Below are 15,881 nucleotides of genomic sequence, written 5' to 3'. Positions count from 1 at the left end.
TAATAAATCAACAATTAATTAACAATGAGTCATTAATGAATCATAAAAAATCAGCTATGAATCATTAATGAATCAACAATGTGTCATTAGTGAATCAACTATGAATTAACAATGAATCAATAATGAATTATAAATAAATCAACTATCAATCATTAATTTATTAACAATGAGACATTAATGAATCATCAATGGATCATAAATAAATCAAGTATGAATCATTAAGGAATCAACAATGAATTAACAATGACTCATTAATGAACCAATAATGAACTGAAATATTTGTCAATTGGTTAGGAAGCGTTCCCAAATGATGTCATGTAGTTTTTTTGAGATTCACCCCCCCCCCACCTCTACTACAATTTCGCGCAATTTTAGATGAGAAAAATATATTATTTTTCGTTTAGTAGAGACCCACTTATTAGTTTGAACTGTATTAATAGTGGATACGTTCATACGATTAAGTAACATAAAAACATCATTTTACCCTTTTTGAAATGAAAAGTCTTTCAACGTATATTCGTCCATGATCTGGTGTATCTGAGGGAAGTTTAGCTCAGATTCTGCATTGCGCATGTTTCAGATTCTGTACCTAACCTTCCGCGCAACATTGGTCCCACGGTTTTAAAGACTTCTCGTTCTGGTGTACAGAATTACAGAAACTAAACTTTTAACACATATACGAAAGTTTTAGCACATATGCTGTTCTATTTTATCTCAGCGTCTGAATAAAATCAGGGAACAATATCTAACCCTCATTTCGCGCGGCTGCTGTATCTGAGTTCAGATGCTGTGCTAAACTTCTCTCAGTGTAATTTTGACTATTAATTTTTCTCTGTGTATTTATATAGACAAGACAAATCATTAACTAATAAATTATTATTATTCAAAAAATTAATAAGAAATTAATCAATAATGAATCTTTAAAGAATTATTTAACCGTAAACCATTAATGAATCAATAATAAATCATTAATTAATCACCGATGAATCATTAACGAATCAACAATGAGTCATTAATGCATCAACTATGATTCAACAATGAATTAATATCAACTGATAAAAAACTACTTACATTTAATTGTAATGTATATTTTATAATGATTATATAATAAGAAAGCTCTTAAAGTAAAATATCCTGATATGTACTTGTCTTGAAGAAAAAAATTTTCAAGACTCGTTAAAATAAAATATTTGGATAGATAAGACAAATCATTAATGAATTAATAATGAATTAAAAAGAGACAGGTGTGAATATCTGAAATCTATTTCAGGTGTTGTACACGGAAATAAAATTTTAACTGGAACTGCAATAAGGTGAAAGTCTTAACTGAAATAACTAAAACTTTCGTTAATATAGTGAAATTTATGGTTGTTCCAGGTAAATTTCTTTGTCGTGTGTACATATACCCAATATACAGATTCACACATCACAAATTGCACTAACACATGTATAAAATATAACACAGATGAGGGTCGAAACATGTCGAAAAAACAGTTCCCTACTCTGACGGTTGAATTAAAATGTAGGGTAGGAATCTGCATTTCAATCAACTGTTAATGATGGAATCTGCAATACTGACTGTGGGTTGGTAACCGACACAGCGTTGGTGGCTGTCGCACGAACTATAATGTACAAATTTGAAATGCGCGCCATTTACCGACTGCAGCGCTAGTGGCGCCTCTAGCGGCGGCCTCGCGAACATGTGTCCCGGTACTCACTTTGTTTATCTACTATCGTGTAATTTAAAAATTTTAACTGTAAAATTCAATTTTTTAAAACAAAAACTTTTTTAATTTTAAAAATACATAAAATTCTTATTTAATTTCAGAATTAATTATGGGAAGAACTTCAACTGGAAGGAATTCGTTGTCCAAAGGAGTAAGTAAATGAAACTGTTTTTTTTGTAAACTTTTTCTGTTACTTATTTATATTTTTTAAACTTTTTTCGTACTTCGTAACTTTTTTAAAATTTTTAATAAATATTTTTATAACAATGCTACTTTTGTTTTAAAATTGCATGATTTTTGCTTTATACAAGGTTAATTTCAGAAAAATTGAATTTAACTTGGGACTTAGAAAAATTTCCTTCAAAAGTGGTAAAATTTAATATTATATATTGTTATTTAGAAAATAGCTTTTGCTACTTCCAAAGACAATTTTTTTATAAAAATTATGAAAAATTTCTCTAAAAATAAGAATAAATAATATGCAAAAAAATCCCTTCAAAAGTCAATTATTTTCATAAGTAATAAAATTTTTACAGGAATTCAGTTAATTTAGAATAGAATTTTAAAAAAATCAAGTATTTAACAAAATTTTTATACAATTCTAAGCAAGAATTCAATTATTTTCATAACTAACAAAATTCTTCTCAGGATTTCGATTATTTAAAAAAAATTTAATAAAATTCCCAGCAACTATTCAATTATTTTCATAAATAATAAAATTCCCAGCAACTATTCTATTATTTTCATAAATAATAAAATTTATCGCAAGATTTTAATTATTTTTAATACAATTTTACAAAAACTGCTCAAAAAATGTAGTTATATTTAAAAATTTAATTTCAATTCATCTAAAAAATTAATTATTTAAAGAAATGCTTTTTCAAAATTCTCTGAAAAAATTCAATTAATTATTTACAAAAATATTAGAATTTTTTACATGAATTCAATTATTTTCAAATATTTTAATGAAATTGTTCTAAATACATCATTTATTTTAAATACAATTTTAATTACATTTTTTTGAAATAATTCAAATATTCTTTTAGATTTTAATAAAATTCTTCCCAAGAATTGAATTATATCGATAAATAACAAAATGAGGGCTCGAACCAGTGAAAGTATTTAAAAATACGGACTTTACGGAATAAAAACGAAAAATTAATGACAAAAATATAACCACTCTGAGTCAAATAAGAAATCATTTTATTTAAAAACTATAAATTAAATTTTCTACAACTATAAAACATGAAGATATCAATAACTCTGAGTCCTCAACTCAAAGTGATTGATTTTTTCATGTTTTATAATAATTAGTGATGGCCGAGTGATAAAATCATTATTAATTCAATTACTATATACAAGATTTTTTAACTAAAATTTTTTTTCAATCGATTATCGATTATTTTTAATAGTTTTCGAAAAAAGTCTTTGACTATTTTCAAATCCATTTGTTTACAAAATTTCGATTTTAGTTAAAAATTCTTGTATATATTAGATATATTATATATTAAAATTAAATATTATAGATATTAGAAGATAAAAACTTTAAATAATATAAAAAAAGTGCAATTAAATATTTTCAAAAAAATTTATTTAAAAATTCAATTATTTCTAAAAATTTATTCTTTATTGCTTTTAATATTCAATTATTATCTACAATTCTATCCGAAATTCATTTCTAAATAAATTTTCATTTGAAAATTCTACTAGAATTCAATTATTATTTAAATAGAAAAATAAATAATTTATTAAATAACTAAATGTTTCTTAAAATTCAATTCCCATAAAGAATCGATATCAACAAATTTTTAAATAATTTTATTCTATCAACGAATTATAAAATTTTTAATAATAATTACATTTTTCGAGAAATTTCATTAAAATTGTATGAAAAATAATATTGAAATTCTACAATGAGTTTTATTATTTGTGCAAATAATTGAATTCCCTAGAAGAAATTTATTACTTTTGAATAATATTTAATTTTTGCGAAGAATAATATTACTTTTGAAAATGATTGAATTTTTGCCAGATTATAATTTGTCACTTTTACAAAACTGATTTCTTTTCGTGTTTTTAACTAAACATCTTCAAAAAAATCAATTATTTTTAATAATTTTTGAAAAAGTTAATTAAGAATTTTCAATTTCATTTGTATACAATTCAGTTTTACAAAATTTCAATTCATCGTAAATTCTTTAATGAAATATATATTTTTTTTTTTTTTTTTTTTTTTTGCTTAGGGAATTTTGGGAAATCTGTTTACAGATACCTTGGATTCCGCACTCCAAGGTTATGTGGGGTTGGTAAAATAAAAAAAAGGGAAAAAAAAAAAAGGATAAATAAATAAATGTTATAATAAATTTAATAAACTGGCGACCTACTACCAGCCCGACCCACTAAAACCCGTAACCCTTCTTTTGGAGCCCTTTACCCTCCCTCGGAACTGTCGTAAGACTTTAGCCTTCGAGGGAGGCGCTCCAACTCTATCGCTGCTGCGACTTTGTTCTGTGTCTGCGGTTCTCCTGCGTCAATAGTTAAAAAATTTAAAACTATTTCAATATAAAAGCGGAATTAGCAGCACAACAACAATAAAAAACAAAAATTTTAAGAAGTTTAAAAAGTCAAAAGATAAAATTATAAACGGATATATAAAAAAAAATAAAAATAAACGCGTATAAAATATTGAAAACATAAAATTGTACAAAGATGAATAAAAAAAAACAAAACAAATTAAAAAAAAATGTATAGGGACAAATAAATCACAAAATAAATTAATAAAAAACAAACAAACAAATTAAAAGCTGTTTAAATTACGCTTTTTGGCGGCCGTCGAGATCCTTCCTCGACATAACCGAGATTATGAAGTTCTCGACTTGCCGCCAATTCTCTTCCGACTGGGTCATCAGCGATACCATATTCTCCGGTGTAACTTGACTGTTTACACCTTCGAACATGGCCCGCCTCTCCAAGTCCCATTTTTTGCATGAGAAGAGGGTGTGCTCCGCGTTGTCCTCAGGGAACTGGCAATATGCACACACCTCGTTCTCGCGTAATTTAAAGCGACACAGGTACGAGTTAAAACACCCGTGACCTGTGAGCGCCTGAGTCAAATAATAGGAAACCTGACCGTGTTTCCTATTTATCCAGGTGGCGAGTGCCGGGATAAGGCGATAGGTCCATCGACCTTTTCCCTCACCATCCCATCTTTCCTGCCATCTTTCTATGAGCCTGTGCCTCGCTTCTTTGCGGATCAGGCCCTTGCTTGGTCTTAATTCCTCATAATAATTTTAAAAAAACTCAATTTAGGTTTCTCAAAAAAAATAATTCCACAGAATAATTAGTTAAAAATATGAAGAATTCAAACTTTTGAAGATTTTAATCTGAAACCTTTTCAAAATTCAATTGTTTCTAAAAATTTACTGCTTTTAACATTCCATTATAATCTAAATTTTTAATTAAAATCCATTTTTAAATTAACGTTTATGAAGCAATTTTACTAGAATAAAATTATTTAAATACAAAATAACAATATATTGAATAATTACATATTTCTTAAAGTTTAATTGTCATAAAGAATTTTTTCTACACATTTTTAAATAGCGGAATTCTTTTGACGATTATTAATAAAATTTTTAAGAATTTTTTTGATGAATTCGGTTCCATTTTCAGGCTACAAGTGGAGAGGATCAGCAACGACAGCAGTTACCACCGCAACAGCAGATGCAGCAACAACAGCAGTTGCCACCACAACAGCAGATGCAGCAACAACAGCAGTTGCCACCGCAACAGCAGATGCAATTACAACAGCAGTTGCCACCGCAACAGCATATGCAGCAACAACAGCAGTTGCCACCGCAACAGCAGATGCAGCAACAACAGCAGTTGCCACCGCAACAGCAGATGCAGTTACAACAGCAGTTGCCACCGCAACAGCATATGCAGTTACAACAGCAGTTGCCACCGCAACAGCCGCAGTTGTTCTTTCATCAATACCAATTCCAACAACAACAGCAACAATTACAACTGCAGCAGCAAATTAACCTGCAAATCGAGCAGCAGCAGTTGTTGCAGGATAAAATTCAGAAACAACAGCAGCAACTTCAGCAACAACAACAACTTTCCGAAACAGAGGAAAAAGTTGTTGCTCCGCTGAAGAGGCCAGCGTTGGAGTCTGCACCTGCACCATCACCGGCAGAGAATGATTTCTCCAGGCAGGAGAAACCTGCCTACAAAAAGGATAATTCTAATGTAAGTAAATTATGATTAATTGAGGGGCTAGATGCTATAAGGTGTAACGCGACATGTCAAGTAAATGGCGCGCAACACCTCATAGCATCCTGGCCCTCAATTATTAGTTAAATTTACATTTAGGTTTTACATTAACATTTAATATATAATTTATTTAATAAATTATGTAACATAATGGAATTATTAGAAGAATTTTAATTAAAAATACTTAAAAAAAGAATTTTGAAGGACTTACAAATGATTGCAATAATTCAATTATTTTCAAAAATGGCAATAAAATTATAATGACAGAATTTGAATTATTTTCAAAAATTTTTGTCAATTCAATCATTTTCAATATGTACTATTTTCATAAAGTTTTCTAAAAAGAATTTAATTCTTTTTAAAAAAATTAGATAAAATTTAATTATTTTCATAAGTAATAAAACAGCAATTCTTAAAAAGAATTCAATTTCTTTTATAACTATCAAAATTCCTCCCAGAAATTCAATTATTTTCAGAAATTTTAATATAAATTTTTGCAAAATTTGAATATTTCTATAAATATCAATATTCATAACAAGAAAAAATTTTCTACAAAATTAATAATTTTTTATAATTTTAGTCAAAATTTGAACTACAATTTGAACTACAATTTCAACTTCAAAATTTAATTACTTCAATTATTTCAATTCGTTCTTTTCCATTTTTTTACAATTTTCTCACATTTTTCAAATTCTTTAAACAATAATTTGTCAAAACTTAAAATAAAATTTTCACACATGTAAGTAATTTACAATTTCTTGAGTATTTTTTAAATTTATAATTTATGGGTATTACAATTTGTATCCTCAAAAAAGTTTTAAATTCTTCAAAAATTTAATAACCTTGTTAAATAAATATTTAAGCACTTATACTAAAATATTTTCCCAAAAGAATAAAAGAGTGTCTAATAACCGAAAAATAGGCAAGAATTTAATTTGACCAGGAATAATTTTAATTTGTTTTTAAAAAATCGCTTTTTATTTCAAGTTTTGTAGATATTTATACTGTTCTCTCAATTTGAATTAGTTAAAAATAATTGATTTGATAGTAAAAAATATAGTATGCAAATTACTTTTAAAAAAATTATCGAATTAATAGAAATTTTGTGAAATTCAACTGAAACTAATTAAATTTGTTAAAGACTTTCTTGAAAACTTTTTAACAAATCGAATTTTCAAAGTTCTAATGTATTTATGTTTCTTAATGCGAAGATTAGTAATTAAAATTTTTTATTAATTAATTTTAAAAAATATACCCACTTACAATTTTTTAATAAAATTGAATTTTCGCAATTTTTTTTCAAAATTCTAAAAAATAAGATTTTTGAAACTTTTCAATTCTATTGTTCCAAGATAATTGAATATTTATAAACAAATAATTGCAATTTTTGAAATAATTGAAATTTCTTTACATTCTATTAAAAATAATTGAATTCTTTTAAAGAATTTGAGTTTAATATTTCGAAAATAATCAAGGGAATTTTATTCAATTTTGCTTAGCTTTTACTCCAAAACGCAGAGCCTCCTCAGAGGCTTTCGATTCGCATCGAAAGTAGACAGAGTCGAGTTGTGCAATTCGCAATTTGAACCTTCGAATTTCGAATTAGCAAGTTCGAATCGAATTTTGCACACATCTAAATTTTATTTTTAAAAATTTCTTCGCAATGTATTTAATTATTTTCATAAATAATAAAACTCATTTCGTTAAAAGAATTCAATTATTTTTTGAAACTGAAAAAAAATTCTTCTCAAAAATTCAATTATTTCCATAATTATAGCAAAATTTTTCAGATTAACTAAATTTTTTCGAATATTATTTTTAAAAAAAGTTCTTTACAAGAATTTAATTATTTCCATAAATTTCAAAAAATAAAAAAAACAATTCAATTATTTTCAAAAGTAATAAAATTCTTCGCAGAAATTCAATTAAGTTAAAAAAATTTTTAAATTCTCCTGAAAATATCAATTATCTTTATAAATAATTAAATTGTTCTCCACAGTTAATCTATTTTCAAAAATTGTAATAAAATTGTACAGAAACATTTAATTATTTTCATAAATAATAACATTCTTTTGAAGGATTCAATTACTTTTATGAATAGTAAAATTCTTTGCAGAAATTCTATTAGTATCAATAAACTACCGTCGGAAGTTATCGGCACGGCTGCACGAGCACGCCCAACAAACGTAGCAATCTTTAAATCACGATTTTCATGTAAATACAAATGTTAAAAAATTAACAAATATACCATTCGAAAGATTGTTAAATTCTACGATTAATGATATATAACTAAAAATTTTAATAAATTATACCAAAATTTCAGCAATCGACAAATTTGACAAAAAATATAAAAAAATAAAATTTGTTTGGAAATTTTTTCAACCCCTGCATATTTTAACAAAATTGTTGAAAAAATTTGAAACATAGGTGTGATTATTTAAGTCTCATCTTTAATTTAAGACCCAAAAAATTTAAAAATCTTATTCGGTTCGTGAGATATCATTATAAGCGTCATGTATAAACGAGCATGTTTTTTAACAAATGCATTGAAAAAAAAATTCAACAAAAATTTTATTTAAAAAATTTTTTTTTGTCAAATTTTTCGATTGCTGCAATATACATTATTAAAATATTCAATTATGTACAGGGCTCGAAGTAGGCCCGTAAATCCTGAAAAAGTCCGTAACTTTGCTTCAAGTCCGTAAAAATCCGTTTTTTTTTAAAAAAAGTCCGTAAAGTCCATAATTTCATTCAAAAAGAATGAAAGGATCGTAAATTGTACGATATCATTTTGAGAATTTTAGACTAGTTACAAATGATTGCAGAAAGCCAATTATTTTTAAAAGTAATAAAATTCTTTGCAAAAATTCAATTCTGTTCAAATTTTTTTTAAAATTATCGTCAAAATTTCAATTATTTTTAGAAATACTAGAACCAAAAGGGCGCGCCCACTCCTGATTTTTTACCACACAAAAAAAACCTTAATATAACCTTAAATTAAATCTGAATTTAATAAAAACATATGTTTATATTTTAAAAATTATTTTTCTGTTAATAAGATTGTATAAATTTTTTTAATTGTTTTAATCTAAGATTGACGAATTGAATTTTCTATAAAAAATTACACGTTAATGCCTATAAAAAATTCTCATTCTGGAGAAAATCACCTTTAAAATAAGCCTAAAATCATTAAAAAGCATTCAGTATTTTAGAAGTCATTAAAATTTTTGTAACACATTGAAAATTATCATTTTTTAAAAATGTCTAAATAAAATATTGATCAAATGACTTGAAAAACTATGTACAGACTCCAAGGATTAATTTAAAAGAAGAAAAATCAGTAACCTTCTATATTATAGAAATTGTGTAGATTTTTCTGCCAAAATACAGGCGAAATTTTTATAAAATTTATACTTAGAGTTTTTCACATCAATACAGGGTAATTTAATTTTCCTAAAATATTGAGAACATTCTTGAATTTGCAATTGTTTTAAAGAATTGTTAATAACAATTTTAAAATTTAATTTTTAACAATAACTTTATTTTATCATTAAAGTATAGACTTGAAGCTTTAATTTAAAAAAAATTACTTAATTATTACTTCCTCATAGAGGAAGTATTGTAATACCGAAATTTTTCGATTTCGATTTTTTGATATATCTTTATGTTATTTGACCTCAGGAGTTGCGGACATAAAGTGAGAGTACTTTGTGAAAGATTAATAAAGTTTAACTAATTTTTTTTTTTTGGATTTTTAATTTTCCAGAAAAACGTTTTTTGCCCATAACTTTAAAAAACTGTTAGGACACCTATAAATTTTTTTCCATAATTTTGTAGAGTTTTTCTAAACGCATCTTTTAAGTCCTAATTGAAAATTTTTCGTCCATATTAACCGGAGATATTAAACTTTTAAGAATCATAAATTTTAGAAAAAAATATTTTTTTGAAAATTTTGTTAAAAAATGTAGAAGTAATCTTAAAATTGTCGTTACCAGTTGGTAAAGCATTATAAAACGATTCGATTGACCTATTTTTGAACCTAATTCGATAATAAATTTCGACATTATTGGTATTTTAAAAACCAAAAATTGTGGAAAATGACATTTTCTCAACTTTTTGTTTGAAAATTTTTGTTTAACTATTAAACTATTAAAACTATATTGTAGAGTATTTAAAAATACATTGACTGACCCAAGATTCAATCACTTTTACCATATTTATTAAAAGTTATTCATATATTTTCCTATTACTATTATCTCTATGAGGAAGCAAAGTATTCATGAAATGAGCGCACCAAAGTTATAAAAAAATATAAAACTTGTCAGCGGTTTCTTAATTTGTTTCAAAGTAATAATAACATGAAAATAAAATGATCTAAAACTTTAACACCAAATTACTTTAATAATAAAATTTTTTTTTAAAAAAGTTTCCCTTATTAGGAAAAATTTTTTTTTCCTTATTGGGTCAAAACCCATTATATTAAAACATCAAAGATGTTTTTGTTGGGATTAAATTATTCTCTAATTAATGATTTATTACCATTTATTAAAGCAATTTTAATTAATTGTACACTATCTGCAAAAATTATGTAAATGCTACATTTTAGTGCTATAAATATTTTTTTCATTTTGCAAAATGTATTAACCCATTAACGCCCACCAGGACGCAAAACGTACCAAGATTTCATGACTCTTATTTTGTATGAAATAATTAGTTAAAAATTTTAGGAAGTACCATTTCCGACGTAAATTTATCGCTCTTTCTGAATATGAAGCTAAAATTTGTTTATAATTATCTCAAAAAAATTTATAACAATTTTATTGCAAAAAAGCACACTTTTTTATGAAAAAAAAATTTTCAATTATTATTTTGACATGGAAAACTAAAGAATATGGTCTCCAAAGCACAAAATATCGCGTCCTTGAATTCTCAGCTATAAAAATCCATAATTACTTTTCATTAAATTCAAGATGGCGGATACGAAAACGGCCATTTTTCCAAAATGCAAAAGGCCGAAAAAAATTTTCGGATAATGTTTTTCAAAAGTTATTAGATTTGATTGAAAATGGTTACTCGGGAGTTTTTGGGGTCGCTGATTACGAATCTGATGTCACTTCTTTAAAATTCAAAATAGCAGATCCAATATGGCGGACAATTTTTTAAAAAGTAATTAGATTCGCTTGAAAATAATTACTCGGGGGTTTTTGGGGATGCCGATTACGAATCTGATGTCACTTTTTCAAAACTAAAAATAATGGATTCAATATGGCAGACAATTTTTTAAAAAGTAATTGTATTTGCTTCAACATTTTTTATTTATTTATTTTTTTTTTATTTATTTTTTTTTTATTTTATTTTTTTTATTTTTTTATTTTTTTTATTTTGACATTTTTTATACAAAGATAAAAAAGAGACTAACACAACATGTGGTTTGATTAAAAACAAGTGACGCATATATATATGCCACATTGAATACACAATTTTTGTGTCCTTTTGTTGCACTTTGCATGATAGTGGCTATATTTTTCGAGGCAAAATACAAAAAAAAAATTTGTAAATAAAATTTTAAAAAAACTGGCTTTTTTGCACTTCGACCTCCTGGTGGTAAGAGCAACGATAAACATATTATTGTTCCGATGTTAGATTCGTAATCAGCATCCTCAAAAACCCCGGAATGACCATTTTCAAGCAAATACAATCACTTTTTAAAAAATATGTCCGCCATATTTGATCCGCCATTTTGAGTTTTGAAAAAGTGATATCAGATTCGTAATCAGCGATCCCAAAAACCCTCGAGTAACTATTTTCAAGCAAATCCAATCACTTTTTAAAAAATATATCCTCCATATTGGAACCGCCATTTTGAATTTTAAAAAAGTAACATTAGATTCGTAATCAGCGACCCCAAAAACCCCCGAGAAACTATTTTCAAGCGAATCCGCCATCTTGAATTTAATAAAAAGTAATTATGGAATTTTATAGCTGAGAGTTTGAGGACGCGATATTTTGTGCTTTGGAGGCCATATTCTTTTGTTTTCCATGTCAAAATAATAATTGAAAAAAAAATTTGTCATAAAAAAGTGTGTTTTTTTGTAATAAAAATGTTATAAATTTTTTTGAGATAATTATAAACAAATTTTAGCTTCATATTCAGAAAGAGCGATAAATTTTACGTCGGAAATGGTATTTCCTAAAATTTTTAACTAAATATTTCATACAAAATAAGAGTCGTGAAATCATGGTACATTTTGTGTCCTGGTGGGCGTTAATGGGTTAATTAACATTTTTCCCGTCTAAGACACTAAAACTCAATATAAGTATTCAAAAATTAAACTTAAGGTTATGTTATTCAGTGGTCACGTGCCCCATGTACTTTACTATGGAAAAACGTCACACTGAATAACATGCCCTTAAAAGTAAAATTTAATTAACTTTCCAAAATCATTAAAAAATTTCTTGACTTTGTCTTGTTTAATAAAATTAATATAATTTTGGAAATACTTTACATGTTTTAATGTTCTTTGGATAAAGCTGAAAGAAGTATTCAGTTTATTTTAATACAATTAATGTCAATAGTATTAATTAATGCTAATAGTATTTAACATTAAAATCTACAAGTAAATATGCAAATAAAAAAGCCAAACATGACAGAATTTTATGTATTATCCTAACTTAAATGCTTGGCCATTTCTGGTTAAAAAAGTATCAAGCTAAATCAAAAATATTGTCTTTTTTATAACATTTACAATATAAATTTTTTTTAAATTTTTCATTTTTACTCATAGTAATCATAGTAATACAACACTATCCTACCTAATTTTTTTTACACAAAAAACATTTTTATAATAAAGTTTAAAAACTAAAAAATTATATTATTTATATTAATTTATTTTTAAATTTAAATTTATAAGAAAATACAAAATTCTTATAAAATAAAAAAAATTTGAATATTAGTCAGTTAAGGGGGGAAACCAAATTAGAACGCTGTTTTTTGCCGTTTTTCGCGAATTTTTTTGAATGAAATAAAACATTTCCACTATGTTGTTCATATATTTAACTGTAATTCATATTTTTTATAGGCGTTTATATAAAAAATCTTCCAAATTGGGAGCTATTGCATATAGAGCTGCTCCGCCGGAGTTCATGACTGCCATGCAGTCCTGAGCCCACAAATTTTGTCCGAAAGCAAAAAATCAAGTTTAATCATATTTTATAAATATTTTATTATTAAGTGAACTAACTTTTAAGTGAAAATATTAAAAATTGAAAAATTGACACTACTTTAAAAAAAATTTGATTTTTTGCCTACTTTTTTGCAACTTTTTTATTTTAAAAAAGGTACTCAAAATTTTTTTTTCTTTTCAAGTTTAGTTCACTTAATAATAAATTTAATAACGAACAATTTCCAATTTTTCATTTTAAAATCGGTCAATAACTTTTTGAGCTACACTGTACGGCAGTTTTAAAAATCCTGTTTTGAGAAAAACGCATTCGAAAAAGTAATATCAAAAATTCATATTTATACAAAAAAAATTTTTAAAGTGATTACACTTTAATCGGCTATTTCAACACTATATATATCCTTTCATGTGCTTCATAAGTAGCATGTAAGTCTAATAATTCCTCTTTTCGTGACTTTCTGCTCTCCTTAGTCTCAAAAGTGCTACGCTTATTCTACTAATCTACGGTAACCTGGAGCGCGCTCCGTTCATCGCTAGTACAGCAAGGACTTCGAATTTTGCTCTAAAAACTTTGTTAGCCTATTTTTGAATACCTTAACTAACAATTTATGCAAAAAAGAAAAAATCGATTTTTTCAGACGTCTAGTGTTTCCCCCCTTAAGTCATTTTTTGTTTTATTTAAGTATTTTAACATTAAATACTATTATAAAAATACTTTGAAATTAACAGTACAGTTCGACGCCTCCCGTTCATATAATGCTTATAGAAAAACAAATGCAAGATCATTCTTTTTCAATTTTTAGTGCAAAACAATTCTTATTAAAGTTTTCGTGCAATAAAATGCTGATTCAAAATTCTATGCAAAAAAGTACAATCTGAAATTAGCTTACACTATGAATTTTATGAAATTTTCATTTCAATATAAATTTTAATTACAATTGCTAAAAAAATATTTCTTAATACGTAAGAGAGAATCCATGTTTAAAGTTTCTTATAATAATAGATACGCACTGAAATTCTCAGATATTTAATTGTAATTTAATATTAAAACGAAGATTTAGGGTTACATTTATTGCTCTGTCAGTGGCAATTGTTTTGCACACAATTTTGAATAAGACCTTTTCTTGCACGGAAAATCGAATAAGAATTATGTTGCACCAAAAAGTGAATAAGAATGATCTTGCATTCGCTTTTTAATAAGCATTATATGAACGGGGGGCGTCGAGATGGTCACTCTAAGCTTTAGATTTTTACTAATTTTTAGGAATTTAAAGTTAAAAATCACTTATCAAAATTACTTTCAAAATAAGTCAAACACATGATTCTGAAAGTGGCACCTTATTATTATGGCACCTGTTTATTACCTTCAAGACTCTAATTTTGAACTGAAATAAAAAATATTCTTTTTTTGTTTAAGACAACATAAACTTTTTTATAATAAAAAACTGGGTACTTGTTTAAGATTTATTAAAAAAATATTAAACCATGTAAAGTATTACTGAAATTATATTAATTTTTTAATAAAACAAGGCAAACTCAAGGACGAGATCAAGCATTTTTAAAATGATTCTAGAAAGTTATTTAAATTACTTTACAAGTTTAATTGTTGAAAAAGTAGATAATTTTAGTGACCTGGACGGGAAAGTTGTTAATTTATTACTTGCATTTCTAAATTACAAAAAAAATCATTTTATATCATTAAAAAGTAGTATTTCACACAATTTTTAAAAACTTACCTCCTTATCCTTATTTTTAATCACAAAAATTTTTTTCGTCTTATTTTTTTAATTCTGAAAAGAGAAGAAAAGTGTTCTTCACTTTACACTTTTATTTTTCTGTATTATATACTGCAAAAATCTGTTAATAAACTGTAACTACACTGTAAAAAAAGAGAGTTAAATTTTAACTTCCCAGGGGATTCTATAAAAGTGGCACCCATTGTTGAGTTAATGCCAGGGGAGTTAAATAAAGAGAGTTAAAACTTCACACCCAAATGCTAACTCCCCAATGAAAAAATAACTCGCGCGGGTGTTGAATGAAGGGAGTTAGAAATTAACTCTCTTTTTGAGTTGATTTTCAACTCGAAAAATTTCACTCCAAACTCCCGAGTCCGTTAACTCCCTAAATTTTTTACAGTGTATATATGTATATACTCAAGTATAAAATAGACTACCAATGCAACTCTCTCTCTCTCTCTGCTCACTGGTCACTCAATAGACTGCCTACTGGTTGAAAGAAACCCTTCAGACAATAGGCCAGGTACTCGAGCAGACCTTTCGTCCCTGTTTATAACGCAGAATATCTAACGCTATTGCTTTCTTCCTCTTTTTAAATAGAAATAACATAAATCGGTCTTTGTTTATAACGCAGAAAATCTAACGCTATTGCTTTCTTCCTCTTTCCAAATAGAAATAACATAATTCGGTCTCTGTTTATAACGCAGAAAATCTAACGCTATTGCTTTCTTTCTCTTTCGAGGATAAGTAACATTAGACTGTCTCTCTTTACCTAATTTGCATATCTACTCGTTTCATATTAAGGATTAAAATTCTTCAACAAAATTCAATTATTTTCAAAAAATCTAAAAAATATGGTCAACATCTCAATTATCTTTATAAATAAATAGCAAAATTCTTCGACAAAATTCAATTATTTTCAAAAATTTTATTAAAATTCATTACAAAATTTCAATTATTTT

The 15,881-nt window shown here is 26.1% G+C and overlaps 2 protein-coding genes across 4 annotated transcripts in view; both read left to right on the top strand.

The window, feature by feature from the left end:
* The window catches only part of LOC122505843 (5-hydroxytryptamine receptor 2A-like), an 837,584-nt gene that overhangs the window by 66,361 nt on the left and 755,342 nt on the right, over window positions 1–15,881 (top strand). The window lies entirely within an intron of this gene.
* Window positions 1–15,881, top strand: part of LOC122505844 (antigen LPMC-61-like) — a 30,536-nt gene that overhangs the window by 12,255 nt on the left and 2,400 nt on the right. The window contains exons 2-3 of the mRNA XM_043617698.1: window positions 1,829–1,878; window positions 5,400–5,978. Of these exons, the coding sequence (XP_043473633.1) occupies window positions 1,837–1,878; window positions 5,400–5,978 (621 nt within the window). The 5' untranslated portion in view covers window positions 1,829–1,836. The remainder of the gene's footprint in view (window positions 1–1,828; window positions 1,879–5,399; window positions 5,979–15,881) is intronic.

This window comes from Leptopilina heterotoma, unplaced genomic scaffold (assembly GCF_015476425.1).
Source record: "Leptopilina heterotoma isolate Lh14 unplaced genomic scaffold, ASM1547642v1 Lhet_377, whole genome shotgun sequence".
Taxonomy (NCBI): domain Eukaryota; kingdom Metazoa; phylum Arthropoda; class Insecta; order Hymenoptera; family Figitidae; genus Leptopilina; species Leptopilina heterotoma.
This window is presented reverse-complemented; position numbering and strand designations above follow the sequence as displayed.